Here is a 22402-nt window from a genome sequence, read left to right as displayed (position 1 = left end):
ACCCACTCCAAGGCTCGGGGAACACTGTGAAAAAAAGGGACAGATAGGATATAAAAGCCAGATGAGGGTGTGTGTGTGTGTGAGTGTGTGTGTGTGTGTGTGTGTGTGTGTGTGTATGTGTGTGTAATACTGACTTCCAGACTTGACTGCTGCAATCTCACAGCAGCCATGATTACCTTCACAAAATCCCCACGTGACTGGGCCTATCAACACCCTGGCATGGGAGGGGAGGGCCTCACAGTACCTCATCCCTTCCCTGAGGATATATGCAGATAATGGTTGATGGGGAAGGAGACATTTTTCTTGAGTGATGTAGCCAGAGTGAGGGGCTCTTGTAAACCAACTCCCACCCACACCCTTACAAACATCGGCAATCAAACTCACTGGGTCATAAACAGACACACGGAAGACTGAGAAGGGGCGGGGGAGGTGCTGGTTGGGAAGAACAAAGGGATTAACAGGAGTGAAAGAGACAAGAGGAGGTAAAGGGGTGAACGCTGAGGGGGATCCTGCAGGTGTCCAGGCAGAGGGGAGAATGAAAACTCACTTCAGACTGACTTTGTCAACCTGTATCAGACTTGGGGAGTCTGATGCCAGGTGGTTCATTGTCAGCATATTTAAAACACAGTGCAATTTGGTGGGGGGGGGGGGGGGAGTTGTTTCCAGGCAACGATGATTCCAATTCCAGGTACACAATCAGCTTAAGCTGTAAGTACGTAGCAGAAACTCCTTTACAAAGTACATGTGATCCTGAGGGGGAGTTCTATAGCTAAAGGACCTAGAATGGTGTGGTCTCTTACTGACAGCATAGAGGTCATCATAAAGAACACGTAGTAGCTCCCCGAAGGATGGGAGCTAGGGAGGGATAGAGGCCCCTCTGTGTTTAGCATTCCTGGTTTCACCAGTGATCTGTGGACACAACCTTTGTACCCCCAAAAGAACACAATCCAAATATACTATGTACATGTATAAAAATGTCAAAGTGGAATCCATTATTATGGACAATTAATATATTTAATAAACATTTTTATAAACCTAACTTAGATCCTACCCCTGTCTCCTTCATATTTCTGTGTTGTTTGTGTACATATAAATTAAAAATATCCTGCTCTCTTCTCTGGGTTTGTGAAGACTTTCAAACTTCTATCTAATTTTTCTATTAAAAGTTGTGGCTTCTTTTTTTTTTTTTTTTTTTTTTTTTTGGTTTTTCGAGACAGGGTTTCTCTGTGTAGCTTTGCGCCTTTCCTGGAACTCACTTGGTAGCCCAGGCTGGCCTCGATCTCACAGAGATCCGCCTGCCTCTGCCTCCCGAGTGCTGGGATTAAAGGCGTGCGCCACCACCGCCCGGCCTTGTGGCTTCTTTTTTTTTTTGGTTTTTTTGAGACAGGGTTTCTCTATGTAGCTTTGTGCCTTTCCTGGATCTCGCTCTGTAGACCAGGCTGGCCTCGAACTCACAAAGATCCTCCTGCCTCTGCCTCCCAAGTGCTGGGATTAAAGGCGTGCACCACCACCGCCTGGCAAGTTGTGGCTTCTTATCCAAGAACCTGGTCTTTTCAGGCTCGTATAAATCAGCTCAGACCATTTATTTCCGAGATCTCTGTCTCAAGAGCTTGTGATTTTATTTTATTTTTTTTTTTAAGATTTATTTATTTATTATGTATAGTGTTCTGTCTGCACATATCCCTTCAGGCCAGAAGAGGGCACCAGATCTCATTACAGATGGTTGTAGGCCACCATGTGGTTGCTGGGAATTGAACTCAGCAACCTTTGGAAGACCAAGCAGTGCTCTTAACCTCTGAGCCATCTCTCCAGCCCAAGCTTGATATTTTATATGATATAGTTTTTTAAAGAAAGACAGCATTCCTCTATGTTGCTCCAACTGGCTTCCAACTCCTTGGCTCAAGTGATCGCCCTGCCTCAGTTTCCCAAGTAACTGGGACTTCTGATGCTGGCATACCACCATGCCAGGTTCCCTACATAAATTTTTTTAATGAAATGATGCAATTTTAAAATGCTAATTCTTCATAAAGCCAGATATTCCTTTCATCTTTTGCCACCCCATTGCCATCTCTAACTGCTGGGCCCAGAAAAGTGAGGGCCGGGGCCGGGGACAGAGGAGGGAAGGGAAGTTCACCCTGACGGGGAGGTGACAAGGGGCAGGTCTCTAGCCATCACCAAAGCCCTGGCAGCAATGGCTATACCCATGGGAAGAGAGGCATGATGGTTAGACATCACTTGACAAAGGTCCTCCTGTCATTGTGAGCCTTCCTTCCCATGATTCCCATTCCCTGCCCTCATTTGGAAGATACTTTGATTGTAAGGATGTTAATTGACTAGAAATAGTCCTGAGGGAAGTAAACTTAGTCTGAATTCCAATCTTGCCCATAGGACGCTGGGAATGTGGGTATATGCCAACAAATAGGCTTCAGTTATTGTGAGGCATGACTATAATAACACACAAAAGTAATTTGTCAACAGCAGAGCAAATAAACATCTGCTGAGTGTGAATCCACAAGGAGTCCAAACTTCTGTTAACGATTATGTTGTGAGAGGGGAGTGTGGAAATTCTACTTGGCCTCTCCCTGTGCCTTCATGTGCCTGTTAGTTATGAAAGGATGGTGAAGTCTCATGCCATTCCTGCTTACCCTTCTGGACACTGGAACTCCTGGGATGTGGCACAGGCGTCTGTCACCCATGGGGTCTCTCCTGCAAAGCAGATGGCACTGTTTAAGGCATCTGTGCCACACACAAACAGAAAGCAGCAGGGATTTGCGGGGTGTGTCTTCTCCAGCTGTTTAACTGTTATCACTCGGATGACTAACTTCTTCCAGGACACAGTATGCGCTATCTCATGTGGCGACAGGGGCCGTGGCCTCTAAAGACTGGAGATCAGTGATCTACACTGCTGAGTGCCAGGAAGGGAAGCCACTCCATCCAGAAAAACAACGGAGAGTCCTTAAGTGGAAAGACTATTTCTTCATTAATGGGTTTGTTTTTCTTACACCCCACCTGAAGGATATTTTCACAATGGCCGAAATAACAATAACAGACTTAATAAATACTGACACAAAACCTAAAGAAAAGAGGAAGACAACCATGAAGAAAAGAAGTAGCTAACTGGAATGGTTGGTCTCAAATGGAAAATACTGAAAAATCTTAACAACAAAAGTTTGCTGCATGAATGTTTCCCTTTATAGAACATTCCAGCTAACTAACAAAACAGAAATGACAGAAGACCCATGTGACCCTGTGGAACTCCTCATGACATCTACCACAGAAGATACAAACCGACATAATACACAAAATGTGGTTTGCAATAAATCAATAAGTACCAGAGTTTCCACAGTGCTCTAGCTCTAATTACTAAATTTCTGGAAATATATGGAGTGATAAATTACTTAAGTTACAAAGCATTCAATTAGCAAAACGGAGACTAGGAAACTCTTTAGAACAAATTATCTCATTTCTCCAGTATATAAAAAGTCAGAGGCACAAAAAAGAGGAAGCATAGTTTTTTGTTTGTTTTTTATAAAACTTGAAATGTATCAGTCACTTGCAAAAGTAAGCACCTATTTGAATTTTACTTCAATATTTTAAAACACTATTATGAAACAAAGAGTAAATTTTGAGCATAGATTAGATATTTGACAAATAGAAGCAATTATATTCATAGTTAATATTATAATGTTATTAAATCTTTATCTTTTTTAGACACATACTTTAAATATTTCAGTGCGGTGATGCTAATGCCAGCTTTAAAATTATCTAAACTTAGAGAGGAAGAAACAGACAGAGAGAGACATAGATGGCAAGGAGGATGGCAAGAAAAATGATGTGTATCCTTTGGTTTTAAAAAACTAAAATAAAGAAAATATAAGGCCGGAGAGATGGCTCAGCAGTTAAGAGCACTGGCTGCTCTTGCAGAGGACCAGACTTCAATCCCCAGATACACCATTTTAACTGGGGTCTCAGAACATCTGACACCTTCTTCCACATTCCACCGAACACAGGCATAGACTTGGTATACAGACATACATGAGGAAAACACTCATACACATAAAACTCTTTAGAAAGAAAAAGAAAAGGGAACACAAGATTTGGAGATATACAGATCATGGTCCTAGACTCCATGCTAATGTCACACTGGAAATCACCTAAAAGACTAGTCTATGCATCACTCAGTTACCTAGATAAATATGAATCTTTATCTGGGTTATTCCTTTAACAAATCATAGTAACAATTAACTAGTAGAAAACAAGTAAAAATATACAGAGATGAATTCTTACACAATAGCAAATAAATACCATATTGCCCTGTAAGAGGACAAGCAAGTAATTTCAACCCTGCCAGAGGCTACAAATTCAATGACTGTATTTCAGCATTCTTTCTATCCTTTATATGCTCTTCTTTCTGAAGCAGGTTTAAAATCCAGTTGCTTATCTTTCTAAGTCACCAAACTTTTCCTCGCTCACTCTGCATTTATCTGCAAGTCATGCTACCTTTATAAAAACTATGCTTTGTCAGCATGAGATGGGATTGGCCATGAAATGGTAAGTGCTGAAGATAAGTGGTGGACAGACATGAGGAAAACACCAGAACACTCTCTCTACCTCTGCTTGATAGAGATTAACCTGTTGGGCGGTGGTGGCAGATGCCTTTAATCTCAGCACTCAGGAGGCAGAGGCAGGCGGATCGCTGTGAGCTCAAGGCCAGCCTGGTCTACAGAGTGAGTTCCAGGACAGGCTCTAAAGCTACACAGAGAAACCCTGTCTCAAAAAACAAAACAAAACAAAAAAAAATAGCGGAAATTTTTAAAGTTTTCTGAATTTGTCAAAATATAAAAGCCATGAGCAGGTTCTTGCTCCAAAATGATTCTGATTCTCTTCAAACTACTCTCTGAAGCTGTTTATTTAAATCTAAAAAATTTATGACTTTAGAGTGAGAAAGCACCAAATTTAATTTGAAAATAAACAGGCTATTAGCCCTACCAGACTAATGAATCTGGAGAAGACTAAACTCCACACTGCTTATAATGAGCTTGTCTCCCATAAAAGTCAAACAAGGAACTCGGGTGAAAATTCTACATGATCTCAGCACAAAGCCTGCAGATACAATATTAAAGTTACAAAACTGGGACAAGAGAAGGAGACTATAAGGACAAGAAAAATTACAGCCAGTGAAACTAGAAAACTAGGCCAACCAGAAACCATACTTGCTTTTCCAAATACTCAGAAAAAAAAAAATTTATGACTCAATATTCACTACTAAGTATTTGGAAACTGTTACCATTTCAAGCAATTTTCTCAGTAAGCCTGGTTTTGATTATTTTTAATTATTTCTCATATAAAATGACTCATATATCAATACAAAACATACTTTCTATTCTTGACTAGAGTGAGTAATGTTTCTAAAGACTGTTAAGAATCACCCAAATGTAACTGTTGCCTTGCTTGCTGACCTTGACCTTGATATCCTCCCCATACTAATTCCCTGCCCGGTTCCACCCTCCTGAATACTTAAGGGAAGTTCCTTGTCTGTGTATCCTGCATAATGGGCGTTAACAGCTTAGATGCAAGATTATAAAACATCAGTAGTGAACTTCTGCCCTCCGGGGTTCTCCCATTGTGCTGTAAGCCTGTATTTAAGACCTCCTACCACCTTCAATAAATGGCATTCGGCATTAAAAAAAAAATCTAGGTTGTTTCCAGGTTTTGGCTATTACAAACAATGCTGATATGAACATAGCTGAGCAAGTGCTCTTGTGGTATGATTGAGCATTTCTTGGGTATATGCCCAGGAGTGGTATAGCTGGATCTTGGGGGAGATTGATTCCCAATTTTCTAAGAAAGCGCCATATTGAAGCACAGGATCTATGAACCAAAAGCTGAGGGGCCCCCAACTGGATCAGGCCCCCTGAATGCGTGAGACAGTCATTTGGCTTGATCTGTTTGGTAGGCAGCTGTGCATTGGTGCCGGGTCCTGGGCTCGTTGCATGAGTTGGCTGTTTGAATCCTGGGACTTATGCAGGGACACTTGGCTCGGTCTGGGAGGGGGGGAATGGACCTGCCTGGACTGAGTCTACCAGGTCGACCCCGGTCCTCGGGGGAGACCTTGATCTGGAGGAGGTGGGAATGGGGGGTGGGCTGGGGGGAGGGGGGTGAGAGGGGGAGAACAGGGGAATCTGTGGCTATTATGTTGAACTGAATGGTGTTGTAAAATAATAATAAAAAAAAAATTGAAAAAAAAAATCACCCAAATGAATGATAAAATGGTAATGTGCTAGAAGGGGGTCCCAAGGCTCACATCCATATTGTACAGTCACGGAAAAGCCATAAATAAGAAATTAAGCAAGGGCCCAGGGCATGCCCCCATGCCCTGTGTTAAAAGTGCAGCAGTGGCAAATACATCCTACTCACAGAGAAGCAGAATATGCCTCTTGGAACCTGCCTTGCCCCAGTAGCCACGGCTGACCAGTAAGCTCAGACATGGGCCAGTAGGGACTGAACACTCTACCTGTTGAAATTCTTTGTTTGCACAACGGATCTAGATGGGAACTTCTCTGGTAGCCATGTTGTTTCCTGTTTTGCAGGTTGTCAGCGCTATATATCTTATCTACGTTGAAGAGTTGTCCTCCTTGAAGAAATAAAGAAGCCTTGCCTGGAAGTCTCCTGGCCTGGGCTTGTGTGTTAGCTTCTCTGTCTGCTGTTGTCGTCAAACATGGCGGCCAAGACAACTTATAGAAGAAAGAGTTGATTTGAGCTTAAAGTTCCAGAGGGATATGGATTTGCTGTGACAGGGTAGCTTTAGACCCAGGTAGCATAGCGGCCAGAGCCAAGAGCTGAGCGCTCAGATCCTTAACAAAAATACAAAGCAGCAGAAGAAAACCGGAAGCGATAGGGGGACTTTAGCTCTGAGAGTCCACCCACAGTGACACACTTCCTCCAGCAAGGCCATACCGCCTGAGCCTTCCCAAACTGCACCACCAACTGGGGGACCAAACATTCAAATTCCTGAGACTATGGGGGACATCTCTCGTTCAAACCGCCATAGCTCCTTTCTACCATTTCTAGGGTATAGCACCTAGCTCTAGCAACATTTCCACTCTAATTTCTGTCCCTTGCTTCAAAACGTAGAATTCAACTTAATTTCTCTATTTTGTTTAAAAACATTAAGTCAGTAGAGTGTAGAATCACAGGAACAGGATCTTTAGTGTAAAGAAGATTAATGTCTGCTTGATGTGCAATTTTCATAATGCATTGGGGGCGGGTTCTGAAGCATTAGCTTCCAACAATTTCAAATCTCTATGAAGTGAGCTGGAATGGCCAGGAGGAGTCAGATGCTTGCACTAGTTTCCTGTATTGGTAAGAATTCCCTAAGGACTCTTAGTCCTTAGATTGTGATACCTCAGTAAAACCCCCCACTCTATCCCCTACAGACGAAGAGAAGCTTAAACCAGGATTCCTAAGTGTAGATAAGAACTTAGACCCCTTTTCCCCAGGTGGCTGTATCTGCTACAGGGAATTTGGAAAACACAGTCAGGATATTCGACCAAAAGACTAAAAAGGGAGGCGGGTTAAAATAAATTATATGGTCTGTGCCTTTAAGAACTAGCCTCACAAAGAAAGGGGAGCACTCCTTCCAACCACCCTGCTGTGAGTGAGAGATTTAGAAGAGCCTCCCTGGAGGCTTGTAAACTTAGAAAACACTTTACTTTTGCATTCTGTACCTAAAGTCTCCAGTGGTGGCTTTGGAGACGTGATCTAGGCACAACAAGACCCTCACTCTATTGTCTCAAAAAGGGGGCCTTAGACAAAGATATCTCAATATAGATAGACCCAGGCCAGTTTCAAGTCCCCAGAAATGATTGCGCCAGCCCCAGGAACAAAAGAACAGAGTCAGGATGTCTGATGGTAACCAATTAACCACGAGATGCCCCTCTCCGGAGATAACATGACCAGACCCCAGAGAGGAGTTGTAAAACTCCTGACAGGGCAAACAGATAAGCTAGAATAAGATAAAGTCCAGGCCCGGGAAAAACTGGACCAATCAAGGATGGACCCGTACTAACCCCCTCCCCTCTAAGAAATTTTATGGGTTTTGCCTATAAAAACTAACTTCCCCAAGAAAGAGTAACTCTTCCCTGCCTCACTTGAGATGGCTTGAGTTGAGTTCCCTGTCATGACTTGTAACAGATAAACCTTGCTTTTGCATTCTGATATGCTCGTCCTTGGTGGTCTCTCTGGGGGTTACAATCTGGGCACAACAAGATGACTCAGGACACGGATCATTCAACATTTGGTTGATAGCTCTGTTATGTAGCCGTCTCAGCACACTTTAATTATGGAATCTGCCATCCAGTGTCTCAAACCACGAGTAAACATGGCATGGTCACTGGACTGGAAACACCTTGCTATTACATGATAGTAAGGCTATAAGCTCTTTTATCTGTCTATGAAAGAAACTTCCTTTCTAAACCTCCTTTCATCTCAAAATAAACACATTCCATCTTTTCCTGTACGCAGAGTAATAGCTAAATTCTCTCTGTCTCTCTCTCCTTAACAATCTTTGTAGCTCAGGATAGCCCTGAGAAACTGAGTTCCGGTGAACCCACAGAGGCAAATGCACCAATACCCTCTGCTTACCCTGGCAAACAGTCTTGTAGTCGGCACAGCAGTCCTTCTTCTGCAAACAGTCATCTGCACAGGAACAGAGGCTCGTCTCCAGTCTGCTCTCCCCACAACGGAATGAATTACATGTCCATATTTGAGCTAGAAAAGCATGCAAGTCAGTTCTGAGCGCTTACGTGCACAAAACAAAGACTACAAATGCCATGTGTTCTTCCCATTGTCATTACAATACAGCAGTCAAACTCCTGATTTACCTGCTTTTTTTTTTTTTTTTTTTTTTTTTTTTTGGTTTTTTGAGACAGGGTTTCTCTGTGTAGCTTTGCGCCTTTCCTGGGACTCACTTGGTAGCCCAGGCTGGCCTCGAACTCACAGAGATCCGCCTGGCTCTGCCTCCCGAGTGCTGGGATTAAAGGCGTGCGCCACCACCGCCCGGCTTTTTTTTTTTTTTTTTTTTTGGTTTTATGATTTACCTGCTTTAATAGATGAAAATACATCATACAAAAAAAAGATGCCATGACTCCACTTTCCTTGCTTGGGTAGCAGACAGAAGTGAGGCTGCTTCATTGGCTGAACTTGGGCTCTGAGTCTGTAGATGTTCTATCTAGACCCTGGTCCTATTTCTACTCATCTGTAGGAATTGCAAATGGTGAAGCATCATGAGCACTGATGCAATATGAGTGTACCCAAGAGCAGCCTTGCCCAGCCTTGTCTGAGGACAGTCAATAGAGAAAGAAAGTGATGACAGGAGTAATAAGGAGCATCCTACAGTTCCGTGGAAACCCAGGGCATTGTGCAGCATCTCACTTTCTGTACGGTTCCACCCTAACTGCGGTCTAACTGCAAGCTTCTGTGTTTTGCACCGAGGAGGGGCAATGACAATAATTAACCTGGTGCAGACACCCAGAAAAGATGCCGTGGGTCGAATTGTGCCATCTCAAGAGGAGATCATGAAGGCCTGATCCCCATTATATGTGAATATTATCTTACTTGGAAATGCGTGCCAGTCACTTGCAAAGAATCAGGTAAAGTGAAGTCAGTGTGGCAATCCTCAAAGTCAGTATGGTAATCCTCAACGCAACGGCTGGCCTTTTTCTCTCCCTTTTCTCTGCTCTTCTCCCTCTTTCTGCTTTCTATTTTCTTTTGATAACCCTTCGCTCTAGAGCCCCATCTGACCTCGTCTTCCCAGAAGCCCCTCTTGCTTGGCCTCCTGAGTACTGAGAATACAGGCATGGACCACCCTGCCCTGATTTGGTTTACTTATAAAATCGGGGCAAGCTGGAAACGAGGACACACAGAGGAAGGCTATGTGAAGAGATGCAGATCATGTGACAGTGACAGCAGAAGTTGAAGCTGTCAAAGAACGTCAACGCTTGCCAATGACCAACCAGACCCTAGAAAAGAGGAACCCAACTCTTCTCCCTCACAGACAAGGCCACCAACATCTAGATCTCGGATTTCTCACCTCCAGACTCCAGAGAAAGGACTTCAGGGTTTTGTTTTTCGTTGGTTTTGTTTTGTTTTGTTTTGTTTTTCTTGTTTGTTTGTTTGTTGTTTTTTGTTTTGCGAGACAGGTTTCTCTGTGTAGCTTTGCGCCTGTCCTGGAACTCACTTTGGAGACCAGGCTGGCCTCGAACTCACAGAGATCCGCCTGCCCCTGCCTCCCAAGTGCTGGGACTAAAGGCGTGCGCCACCACCGCCCGGCAGGACTTCAGTTTTTTAAGCTACCTAGACTATGGTGCTTTGTTACAGTAACCCTGGAAGCAAACACATGGTGGAAGGTTGTAATGCCAGAATGATGGCAGCCCAACTAATTCGCTAATCAGCAGGTTGTCAAGACCCGTACTTGACTTCACGCAGGTGTCCTCGAAGTCCCAGCAGCAGTCCCCTCGGCCCGTGCATCCTGAGTCACACCGGCAGCCCTCCAGTCCTCTGTGTGATGAGTCAAAGCATTTTTTCCTGCAGCTGCCTGTCAAATAAAAGGCAAAGGACAGCAGCATTGAGCAGTTAGCCAGGGTTTCATCCCTTAGGCGGGTGAGCACACATAGATGTCCTTAGCACAGACTGAGACTAGATTGATGATGCTAGAGCTCAGGATGACGACGCTGTGCTGAAGAAGAGAAATGGGTATATACAAGCCATGTATGAGAGCACAGAGGTAGGACAAAAGCTAGCAAGGGGCGGGGCACAGGATGACGCCACTGAATCTCAGGTCAGGGGCGGGGCTTTTGCAAATTACCAAATTAGCAAAGCCGAGAAGGTCAGTGTGCAGTTTGGAATGGCTAACAGGTAGAGTTCAAGACTCAAGACGGACTGGTATAGGGAGAGGGAAGCTGCTCAGGCCAGGCTAAGAAGAAGCCTGAGGCTCAACTGTGCTGAGAAGTCACTAAAGAGTAAGGGGGAAAAAAAGAGCAACTCAGATTTGCATTTTAGATGCTCATTCCAGAAAAAAAGGGGCAGGCAGGGAGCGAGAAGAAGGAAACTCTCAAATCCAGTAGGGGATTTTAACCCAAACTAACGAACAAAAAGAGGAGTGTCTCAAGGAAGGCAACAGCAGTATACACAAAGAAGACACAGACACAACCTAGAAAAAGTAAAGTGCACTTGAAGACGCTTTATGTGTAGAATAAAAAAGAGGAATAAGTTAAAAATGACTCCTGGCATGCAGGGCAACGTATCAAACAACATAAACTCAATTCCCATTGTACTCAGAATGAAAATCCCAGCCCAAGCTTTGATATACCAGCCCCTATGGATTCCCTCCTCTACCTGGCTGAACCCAGCGTGAGACTGCCTCCCTCTGGTCCCACTAAGCCTAGCTCATGACCTCCCAGTCATCCCTCCAGGGGAGCATGCCAGGCATTCTCCTGGATTAGGTGTTTGCCTTTGCTGTTTCTAGCTACCTAGAAGGTTCTGCTGGAATACATGGCTGGCTGGTTAGAAGTCACAGTCTGCCTGGCAGCTTTATCTAAACTCTGCTAATATGGAAACTCCCTCCCTCCCCAGCAAGGCTTCCTGCTCTCTACCTGCCCTTATCTGAAAAATATTCCTGGCCCTGGAGGACTGACTTTATCTAAAAGCTGTCTCTAAACCAGCTGCCTGATTCATCTTTAGCTTAACTCTTGGCACAAATCCCTGCAGAGAAGGCTTGTGCTAGGAGCTCTGCTATAGGACCCTACTGCCACATCCTAAGCCTTGGGATGGGAGCATGCCACTCAATGTAAATTAGGATTTGTCCCCAGGCTCCCCAATCCTATATGTTCCTTATACTCTAGAATAAAATTGAGCTGATTCACCGAAGTCTGTCTCCAGAGGCAGCCCTCCATTTTTGTTCATGAGCCATGGATAAAGCTTTCTGTCACCCTGTCTGCCTCTTTCCTCTCACAGACTGATGGCTGACAGGCCAAGAAGAAAGAGGACCCCCACATTCTTCCTTGGAGAGTATCCCTGCTTCTTCATTTCCATGAGCTCCTAACTCAAAAGTTCCTTCACACTCACATCCATTCCCACACACTAGCCTGACTTAACGTTTCATTTTCTTGGTTTTGGTTTCACTCATCATTCCCTGGAAAGCCCACCCCTCCACCCCTACGCTACATGGCTGAAGATGGCCTTCAACTTCTGATCTTCCTGCCTACTTCCCTCTCAGTGCTGAGACCACATCCGGTTTATGTAGTCCTGAGTACCAAATCCTGGGCTTTGTGCATGCTAGGCAAGTACTAGACCAACTGTATCAACAGGGCGACATCTTCAGCCTAGAAATGGACACTCTTGAAAGGACCTTTATTTGTTCTCTTCACCACTATATCTTAATTAGAAAAGTATGGGACAAAAGACAACGTTCAATTTTTAGTGAATAATTAAAAGATATGTGCACACATGACAATAAATTTGTAAGAATACACACACGGTTTTAAAATCCACACAAGGTACAATTGACATTGCAAATGAGGAAGCGTTACATGGAGCAGAGAATGGTTAAAATTGTTCCTCATTTGGGTTGAAGGGATTGGGCACAAGAGTGAATAAGTGATAACTGGGCGGACTGTGCTCAATGCCAAGGAATACGGAAAAGAATGAACGAGGTGGAAGGGGCCTCGAGTGGGAGAGGAAGAAAGACTGAGATGCTGGTAGGAGGGTTGAGGACCTGAGATGAATGGGGGAGGAGGAAGGAGACCCATTCTGGGAAGCCAGCCAGTAGGTATAAGGAAGTAAGGAACAGGGGACAGATCTGAGACAATAGGGGATTTTGTTCAGAGATTAGTACATGCCTCTTGCAGTCAACTTGTGCAATTTGGAGGATAAAATAGCCAAGAAATGATGCCCATGTGTATGCATCAGCACCAGAATGATACCAGTGAAATGGCTTGCTGACATTGACTCCAGCCAGGAACAGCTGCACCTCTCTGAGACACAGCAGTCCAGTGACCACAAGATGGCAGGAATTTTCCAGCTAACATGCACGGTGTTTTGTTGTTGTTTTTAATCTCTGCTGTGTTCCTGTGTTGCATGGAAGAACTGCGTGTAAATTCTTAAATGACAGAATAGCTGGAGAATTGTCAGTTAGCTTCCCCCACGGGCATCCCTAATGAAGAGAGGCTAAGATTTTTCTCAGTGGAGCTGGATGGAGTATATTAGTCACATTGAAAGGGGCATCAGATGAGTTAAAGACAGACTTGTATTTCACCTTAGTAAAAACACCAACACAATCTATTAAAAAATATAGGAGACTGGCCAGTAGGATGGCTCAGGAAGTTAAGAAGTTTCTCACACGAGCCCGATGATCATTCCCGAGAACCCTAGAATGAGTGAGAGAACAAACTCCCCAGATTCTTGTCTTCTGCTCTCCACACATGTGCTGTGCACACACACACACACACACACACACACACACACACACACACACTCATATCATGCACATATGCATGATACTAAATAAAATTAATTTTTAAAAAAATTATAGAAAATGCTGATATCATCCCTTATAAATGGTATATTTGCTATTCGCACCAGTAGGATAAAAACAAAGTAAATATGATTTTAGAGTTAACGGGATGTATCTCCTATTTTTCTTTGCTTCTTATAAGAAAAAAAATGAAGCGTTTATTATGTTCTACTTTTGAAGAATTTAGTATTGATTAACCACATCGTGGGGTGTGAAAGACGTGACAATACTAACATGCTGTCAAGGCACAGAAGAGGCAGACAGTGTAACAAAGACTTTGGAAGGTCAAGAGGCTGATACAGTGGAAGTCAAGAGGCTGAAGAAAGCGGAGGTCAAGGGGCTGGCCATAGTGGAGGTCAAGGGGCTGACCACAGTGGAGGTCAAGGGGCTGGCCACAGTGGAGGTCAAGAAGCAGACACAGAGGAGGTCAAGGGGCTGGCCACAGTAGAGGTCAAGGGATTGGCCACAGTGGAGGTCAAGGGGCTGGCCATAGTGGAGGTCAAGGGGCTGGCCACAGTAGAGGTCAAGGGGTTGGCCACAGTGGAGGTCAAGGGGCTGGCCATAGTGGAGGTCAAGGGGTTGGCCACAGTGGAGGTCAAGGGGCTGGCCACAGTGGAGGTCAAGGGGCTGGCCACAGTGGTGGTCAAGGGGCTGGCCACAGTGGAGGTCAAGGGGCTGGCCACAGTGGAGGTCAAGGGGTTGGCCACAGTGGAGGTCAAGGGGTTGGCCACAGTGGAGGTCAAGAAGCAGACACAGAGGAGGTCAAGGGGCTGGCCACAGTGGAGGTCAAGAAGCAGACACAGAGGAGGTCAAGGGGCTGGCCACAGTGGAGGTCAAGGGGTTGGCCACAGTAGAGGTCAAGAGACTGGGCATAATCATCAGATATTTATAGCGACAATAGGATGTCTCCAATTGGTTACTTTGTTTTCCATTTTGTAGGCGAGGGTGAAAGAGTTAAGTCCAGAGGAACAATGAATAATGTCGATTATGAGGGAGGTATGGACGGGAGTGGGGGCGGAGAGCGGCAAACAGATCTGGCAAAAGAGAAGTCTGAATGAATTAAAGCCAGAAGGATGAAGAGACTGTTTATCTTGTTTGTTGGCTTTTGATTTTTTTTTTTTTCTTTCAAAAATGCTAGGGGACATACCTTGCTGTTCAGGTTTCCTGAGCCCAAGTCCCAGGCCTAATCCGAGCGACACAATCACCAGCAAAGCAAGAAGAACCTATTACAAAAAGAAGAAGAGGTCATCTCTGGGTTTTTTTTTTGTTTGTTTGTTTGTTTGTTTGTTTAATATAGACAAAATGACAGCCAAGTACCTTTCCTTCACAGGTCAACACGAAGTGCATGCGGCTTACAAAATCTATCTGATTACAAAAGATACCATATGCAACAATGACGGGAACATGATAAAAAGAGATTTGGGGGAAAAATTACTTATTTTTATTTGTATCCACTTTTGAAAGAAGTTCTTCTGTAGCCTAGGCTCACTGGGTAGCCCAGGACAACCGTAAACTGATCGCCCTGCCCCCTACTGGTGGGATTACAGGTTTGTGCCTCTGCTGGTGCCTGCTTTATGTAGGGCTGGAGATCAATCCCAGGACTCCATGCATGCTAGACAAGGACTCTAGTAACTAAGATACATCCTAATCCCATGAGAACATGTTTTGTACACCAATTACCACAGATGTCCAAATTCAAACCCTTTCGTAATTCAAATACGTGTTTGACTTCAGGTGGAGTGAAAGCAGAAATTCAAACCACAGGAGCGATTTACCCACCCCCACCCCCTCGCCCCCATACCCACCCCACCCCGCTGTTTATCTCACTAGGCTTGGAGAATATCTGGAGGAAATGATTCCCGGCATCCAGTAGAACTGTGAAATCCTTAAGCGCCTCATTGCTAATTAGCCACATCTTTTGTTGTGTCCCGGAGGACGAGGGAAATAATTAACACGGGTCAGCACACAGCATACTGGTGATTAACTGGAAGGGTCTTTTTTGGTCTGCAGTCCATCCACACAGCTGATAGGATTTGGAAGCTTCTGGACCACAGACTGTTTAGGTCATTGTGATAACTACTGTGACAAAGCCATGCAGCACAGGACACTCCCTACTTCCACCAGATCCAATGGTAACCTGATTAGATTCTTTTACCTAAACCATGAATTCAAGTGGTAAGAGTACTTGCTAGTAGGGCTGGACATGCTGTACGTGGCCACAAAGAATGGTAACAGGGTCCAGTGAGATGGCTCAGTGGGTAAAGGAGATTGCTACCAAGCATGATGACCTGAGTCGGATCCCTGGATCCCACAGAATAGAAGGAGAAAATAACCCCCCCCCCTACCAAGTATGCTGTCTTTAGACTTCCGCATGTGTGCTATGGCATGTGCTTGTCCCCATCAATAACTGTAATTTTTTTAAAAAATTTAAAATAGTGGTAACAGACACAAGTTCAAATGACTTTTGAAAATAAAATAATCAGCCAGGCGGTGGTGGCACACGCCTTCAATCCCAGCACTCGGGAGGCAGAGCCAGGCGGATCTCTGTGAGTTCGAGGTCAGCCTGGTCTACAAAGCGAGATCCAGGAAAGGCGCAGAAACCCTGTCTCGAAAAACCAAACGAAGAAGAAGGAGAAGAAGAAGAAGAAGAAGAAGAAGAAGAAGAAGAAGAAGAAGAAGAAGAAGAAGAAGAAGAAGAAGAAAATAATATTGATTCTAATTTAAAAGCAAGCAATAAACCTTGCAAAAGAACAAATGTAAAATTGTTTACATAATAAGGAACTGCACAAACTATTGACATTGAAGAGTTTGAATTTTGAAAACCAACTGAAAATTTAACACATTAACTTTTTTGTTCAATGAGAAGCAGTGAGTGTAAATAGCTACTTAAGAACATCGTTAGTGGGCGGTGGTGGCACACACCTTTGACTCCAGCACTCGGGAGGCAGAGGCGGGCAGATCTCTGATTTCAAGCCCAGTCTGGTCTACAGAATGAGTTCCAGGACAGCCAAGGCTATACCTGGAAACCTTGTCTCAACCCCCCCCCACCAAAAAGGGGGGGGGGACATTAGGAGTTAACCCCTAGTCACAGTGCCCAGGAACCACAGGTATCCTTTGCAGAATTATTAGAAAACATAAGCCAACTAAGGTCAACTCCTTATGGGAAACCTAGTGCATTACAGATTTACAGATGAATATGTTTTGCCCTACGTCTTTTCTTTGTGTTTTCTCCATTTAAGCTTGCTAAAAACCAGTGTCTGTCTCCCCTTTCTATGCTTTAAAATTTTGTAATGTTAAAATTCACATTTTTCATGATTTTGTATTTGTGGTTTCCCTCCTCCCTTCTTTCCTTCCTTCCTCCCTCCCTCTCTCTCTCTCTTCCTCTCTCTCACACATTCTGTAAGTTCCTTGGCAGCCAAAGATTCACAATCACTTTCAATGTGTAATCTATTGACATCTTTTTGATATTGAAGTACACATGCATCTTGAGCTGTCTTATGCTGAGCACAAAGTAGGAAAAAAGATTCTGGACTCCGAAACTTACTGAGAACTCAACATTTGCCTTCAGCTTTGCTGGATCAAGTATAAGAGAAATGTGTAGAAACCTTTAAATGTGCTAATTTTTTAGTTTAGTTTTGTTGTTTTGTTTTTGAGATGGGGTCTCATGGAGATCAAGCCAGCCTCAAATTCCATTTGTAGCTGAAGATGACCTCGAACACCTGATTCTACTGCTTCTGCCTTCTAAGTTTTATGAGTATAGGCATATACCACCATATCCACTGAAATCTTGAGAGGGAGAGAGTCACTTTTAAGGTATAATTTTAAAATAGTGAACTTCCTAATATACAGGGAAGAACAAATATGCCATAAAGATTCAAAAAGAAATCCCCAGGTTAGAGAGAGAGCTTAGTCACTCCAGTGTGTACCTTATAAACACAAAGACCTGAATTCAAAATCCAGAACCCAAATCAAAAGAGTGTGGCCTGGTGGTGCGCTCTGCTGGGAAGAAGACACAGGAGCATCCCTGTGGCTTAATGGTCAGCCAGACTCTCCTAATCAGCAAGCCCCCGGTCCCTGTCTCAAAAAGAAAAAGAAGTGGAAGTCTCCTGCGAGATTAAAAACCTATGCTTGTGTTCGTGCTCACGGGTGTCTCAGGAAGAAAAGGAACAGAAAAATACACAAAGCACCCAAGTTTTGTTCCCAAGGGATTTTGATTCCTCGAGTTGACAAGAAGGGATAAAGAAAACAGCATAAAAGCTGCACGAACTTCTCTGTAATTCCTAGAAAGATTAAACACTGAGAACTTAATGAGGATTTGGTTTATTGTAGTCGCTGCGCTGAAAGCCCGTGCATTGTTTCACTAAAGCTAGAGAAAGGAGTGGGGACATAGGCCAGCCCTGAGGAGTCAGAGGAAGCCACAGCAAGACAGACATGATGCTGGGTGTGTAGTCAGGTAGGAGCTATCTGAAGCTGAGGCAGGAAGACCCAGCAAGCAGTCAGAGATAGTGGCTTAGGGGGAAGTCCTAGGCTGGGGGCAGGTATGACACAATATCACAAGAGATTACGGAGACTGCCTAAAGAAAAGATTGTCTGATAAAATGTGGGGAATGCTTCTCAGTAACAGTCAGTGAAGATAAAGGTAAATCAGCCGAAAGACAAGTTTTAAACGTGAGCCTTTCCATATTGTCAAGGAGGCGAGGGGACAGAACATTAAAAAAACAAAACAAAACAAACAAACAAAAAAACCCACCAAACTTCAAAACATCCACATATTGTTGTTAGGGCCGGGGCCATTCAAATTGGAAGTGGGGGTGCATGGGAGGGAGAGGCAGATCAGCTGCTAAGGAAAGAAAGCCAGAGCAGACATTTGGATGAGCCATGAGAAACTGGGGTGCTGGACAGAGTCTCCCACATCTCCCAAAGCTTGATGAGAAAGAACAAAAACAGACTAATGAAACCAAAGAGCTTTTTAATGTTATATTTTGGGACAGGGTAGATAGTAGAAAAACCATATAAAAAGATGAACATGAGGAAGGAGGCAAAAGAAACTCTCTCACATGGAAGTTAAATAGAATAAAATATTGATAAAATCAACAGTTCCTCAAAAAGTATACGGTAATGATTTCATTCACTAAATCCTTGCTCTTACCGTATTCATGCCATTCAAAAAACGGCTTGAGCTCCAACTATAAACATGTGGAAAAAATCAGTGCAAAGTGTTCTCATAGTTTTCTGTCTTCTAGCGGAATACTAACCCGTTGTAATTCAAAGTTGCGGTGGAATGCAATTAATAATGCTAACTTTCATTACAGTCAGAAAAGATAAAGCTGTGGACAGTTACTTAACGTTTTGACTTAAATAGCAGCCCAAACAAACAGGAGTGGAAAGGCATGCAACTCACATCTGCCACCAGGCTTGTAAGACTAAAATTAACCGCTGTACTCACCACACAAAGGATTTTGTATTTCCTGAGACTGCCTTTCTTAACGGGCTCCTCCGTAGCTAACGTGAGCTGGGAGTCCATTGTTCCTGCAGCCCTGCAAACCTGTTTAGCCAGAAAACAACAATGCTTTCTTTCCTCTAGCCAGGGAAAAAGAAACTGTCCTGAGTGCCACAGCTGTGACTGCCTTTTAAATACCGAGCGGAGCTCTGTAGCGATTGGGTAATCCAAGAGGGGGAAAGCCTGGTCTGAGAGTATTGCCTACAGAGTAAAGTTCGTTTCTCCGGACATTGTGGACAGCTGTTCTTTACAGCCTTAGACATTATCGTCTACAGTAGTCAGGACATGGAGATAGCAAGAACAATATGTTAATCAATTTTTAAAAACCTTACCCTTTGGTTTTGTTTTGTTTGTTTTTTTTTATGACAGGATCCCATGTCATCTCTACCTCCTGAGTACTAGGATTAAGACAGCACGTGCCGCCATGCTCAATTTACAAAGTCCTGGGAATTGAACTCAAGACTCAGCTCCACCCCCCAGCTCAATGGTTTTCTGGGTTTTGATTTTATATTTCTTTTGAGGCAGGATCTTATACAGTAGCCTGGGTGGCCTCAAGTTTCCCAAGTCCTCCTCTCTCAGACTCCCAAGTGCTGATGTTGCAGGCACGAGAAACTGATCATTTATTCGCCTTAAAAGTAACTTCAAACAAGAAGCCTTGGGACAGGGAGTTTGTACATTTATACAAATGTATGAATGTATATCGTGTTGCGGTTGAAAATGCGTACATTTAATAAAGAGTTTGGGGAGCTCGAGAGATGGCTTGGCGGTTACGAGCACACTCTGCTTTTGCAGCGAGTTTAGATCCCAGCGCCCATGTCAGGCTGCTCACAACTACCAGCAACTCCAGCTCCAGGGGATCTGATGCGCCCTCCTCCGGCCTCCAAGAGCACTGACATACATGGACGCACACAGATATACATAAACAGTGCTCCAAGAGCACTGCCACACACACATACACGCAAATAAAAATAGCTATTTTAGCCGGGTGGTGGCGGCGGCGGCGGCGGCGGCGGCGGCGGCGGCAGCGGCGGACACCTTTGATCCCAGCACTCAGGAGGCAGAGGCAGGCGGAACTCTGGGAGTTCGAGGCCAGCTTGGTCTACAGAATGAGATCCAGGACAGACACCAAAACTACACGGAGAAACCCTGTCTCGAAAAAATCTAATTAATTAGTTAATTAATTAATTAATTAAAATTTAAAAATAAGCTATTTTAAAAATACAGGGGCTAAAGAGAGAGCTTAACAATTAAGAGTGTATATGGCTCTTGCAGAGGACTCATGTTGGATTTCCAGCATGAAATCCCTACATCAGACAGCTCACAACTGCCTATAACTCCAGCTTCTGGGGAATTCACAACCTCTGACCTCCAAGGGCACCTGCACTCGTGAATACATAACACCCCCACACACATATACATAATTAAGAAAATGAATCAATTGAAATAAAATAGAAACGTGTTTGACTATAGTAGAAATCCTGAAACTACCATCAAGTGTTTTAATTCTGTGAAGATTGTGTCTTACATTTTATAAGGTCCACAATTTAAGAATTATTTTAAAGCAGACAACAAAATAGTGTGTGTAGGTGGTGGTTTGGGTAAGAATGGTCCCTACAGGCTCATGTATTTGAACTATGCTCATGCATAGTCACCAGGGAGTGGTGCTATTTGAAAGGATTAGAAGGATTAGGAAGTGTGGCCTTGTTGGAGGAAATGTGTCCCAGAGGTTGGGCTTTGAGATTTCAAAAGTCCATGCCAGGCTCATCTTCTCTCTCTCTCTCTCTCTCTCTCTCTCTCTCTCTCTCTCTCTCTCTCTCTCTCTCTCTCTCTCCCCATGGATCAGGATGTGGAACTCTCAGTTACTTCTCCAGTACTGTCTGCCTACCTGCTGCCAGGCTAACTGCCGCGATGATAATGGACTAGCCTCCGAAACGGTAAGCAACCCACAATTAAATGTTTTCTTTTATGAGAATTTCCTTGTCATCATGCTGTCTGTTCACAGCAGCAGAACAGTGACTAAGACAGTGTGTTTTCGCTGCTTACTGCAGGATATGATATTTAGCAATTTTCAAAGCAGGAGGAAGCTGGACTGGACCAAGATTTTGCTATCCACCGGGACACTGTGAATGTGGATGAGAATGAGTCACAAATTTGCTTTATGACTCTAAGGCTGGGTCCAGTAACTACTGGCTACCAAACTTGAGTCTTTGATGTCTTCTTCCCTTCCCTGTCTCTTTCCCCCTCATTGGGCCCTCTAACGGCATCTTTGTAGTCTAATTCCTGGCTTCCTTTGGTTTCCAGACAAAAGGAGCTCCCTGGTCCCAGGTAGAAGATAGTTCCTGCACTCTGTAAGCTGACCTGATTGATAAAGGAGTGCTCATTCCTGGCAACTGGAGGCTGCTCAGCCCTGTTTGAAGGGATACAGTTCTTCATGGCAGGAAGGGTCTGATGACTCTGTGATGGCTGCTTTCTCACATCTTGTTCTTCATTTTTTTTTTTTGTTTTTGTTTTTTGTTTTTCGAGACAGGGTTTCTCTGTGTAGCTTTGTGCCTTTCTTGGAACTCGCTTTGTAGCCCAGGCTGGCCTCGAACTCACAGAGATCCGCCTGCCTCTGCCTCCCGAGTGCTGGGATTAAAGGCGTGCGCCACCACCGCCCGGCGCTTTCTCACATCTTAAGAAATGTTTTCATACATGTTATCTCATGTCAAGCTAAAGACATCTTTAGGGATGTTTGGTCAATGGTGGAGCACTTGCCTAGTACATATAAAATCCTGGGTTCAGTTTAAGTACCTAAAAATGACCCAAGTGTCCCTTATAATGATTTTATTCTTGCCTCTTAAGTGAGTAAATTATAGCTCTGGTTGCCTAAATTATATGACTAACTCTCCCAGTACTACATATTTACTAAACACCAGAACTAGACCTGGAACCTAAGTCTTCTAATTCCTTTATCCAAGCCTAGTTTAGTTGATCACACAACAGGTTCTTGTAGTGGTTTGAATAAGACTAGCCTACATAGGCTCATATATTAGAATACTTGGTCATCAGGGACTGGCATTCCTTGAGAGGTCTGGCTTTGTTGGGTAGGTATGGCCTTGTTGGAGGAAGTATATCACTGGGGATGGGCTTTGAGGTTTCAAAAGCTCAACCCAGGCTCAGTGTCTCTCTCTTCCTGCTGCCTGTGGATACAGATGTAGAACTCACAGCTCCTTCTCCATCACCATGTCTGCCAGCCTGTGGCCATGCTTCCTGCCATACTGATAACAAACTAAACCTCTGAAACTGTAAGCCAGGCTCAGTTAAATGCTTTTCTTTTATAAGAAAATTAGGCA

At 44.0% G+C, this 22402-nt stretch overlaps 1 protein-coding gene across 1 annotated transcript in view; it reads right to left on the bottom strand.

Moving 5' to 3' along the window:
- Positions 1 to 19185, bottom strand: part of Enpp3 (ectonucleotide pyrophosphatase/phosphodiesterase 3) — a 79861-nt gene extending 60676 nt beyond the window's left edge. Inside the window, exons 1-5 of the mRNA XM_006986696.4 lie at positions 19017 to 19185; positions 14718 to 14793; positions 10472 to 10594; positions 8644 to 8769; positions 2646 to 2706 (exon numbers count right to left, since the gene is read on the bottom strand). Coding sequence (XP_006986758.1) covers positions 2646 to 2706; positions 8644 to 8769; positions 10472 to 10594; positions 14718 to 14793; positions 19017 to 19094 — 464 coding nt within the window. The 5' untranslated portion in view covers positions 19095 to 19185. The remainder of the gene's footprint in view (positions 1 to 2645; positions 2707 to 8643; positions 8770 to 10471; positions 10595 to 14717; positions 14794 to 19016) is intronic.
- Positions 19186 to 22402: the final 3217 nt, after the last annotated feature.

Source organism: Peromyscus maniculatus, chromosome 16 (assembly GCF_049852395.1).
Source record: "Peromyscus maniculatus bairdii isolate BWxNUB_F1_BW_parent chromosome 16, HU_Pman_BW_mat_3.1, whole genome shotgun sequence".
Taxonomy (NCBI): Eukaryota; Metazoa; Chordata; class Mammalia; order Rodentia; family Cricetidae; genus Peromyscus; species Peromyscus maniculatus.
Note: the sequence above shows the minus strand (reverse complement) of the source record. Positions and strands in the feature narration are given on the sequence as shown.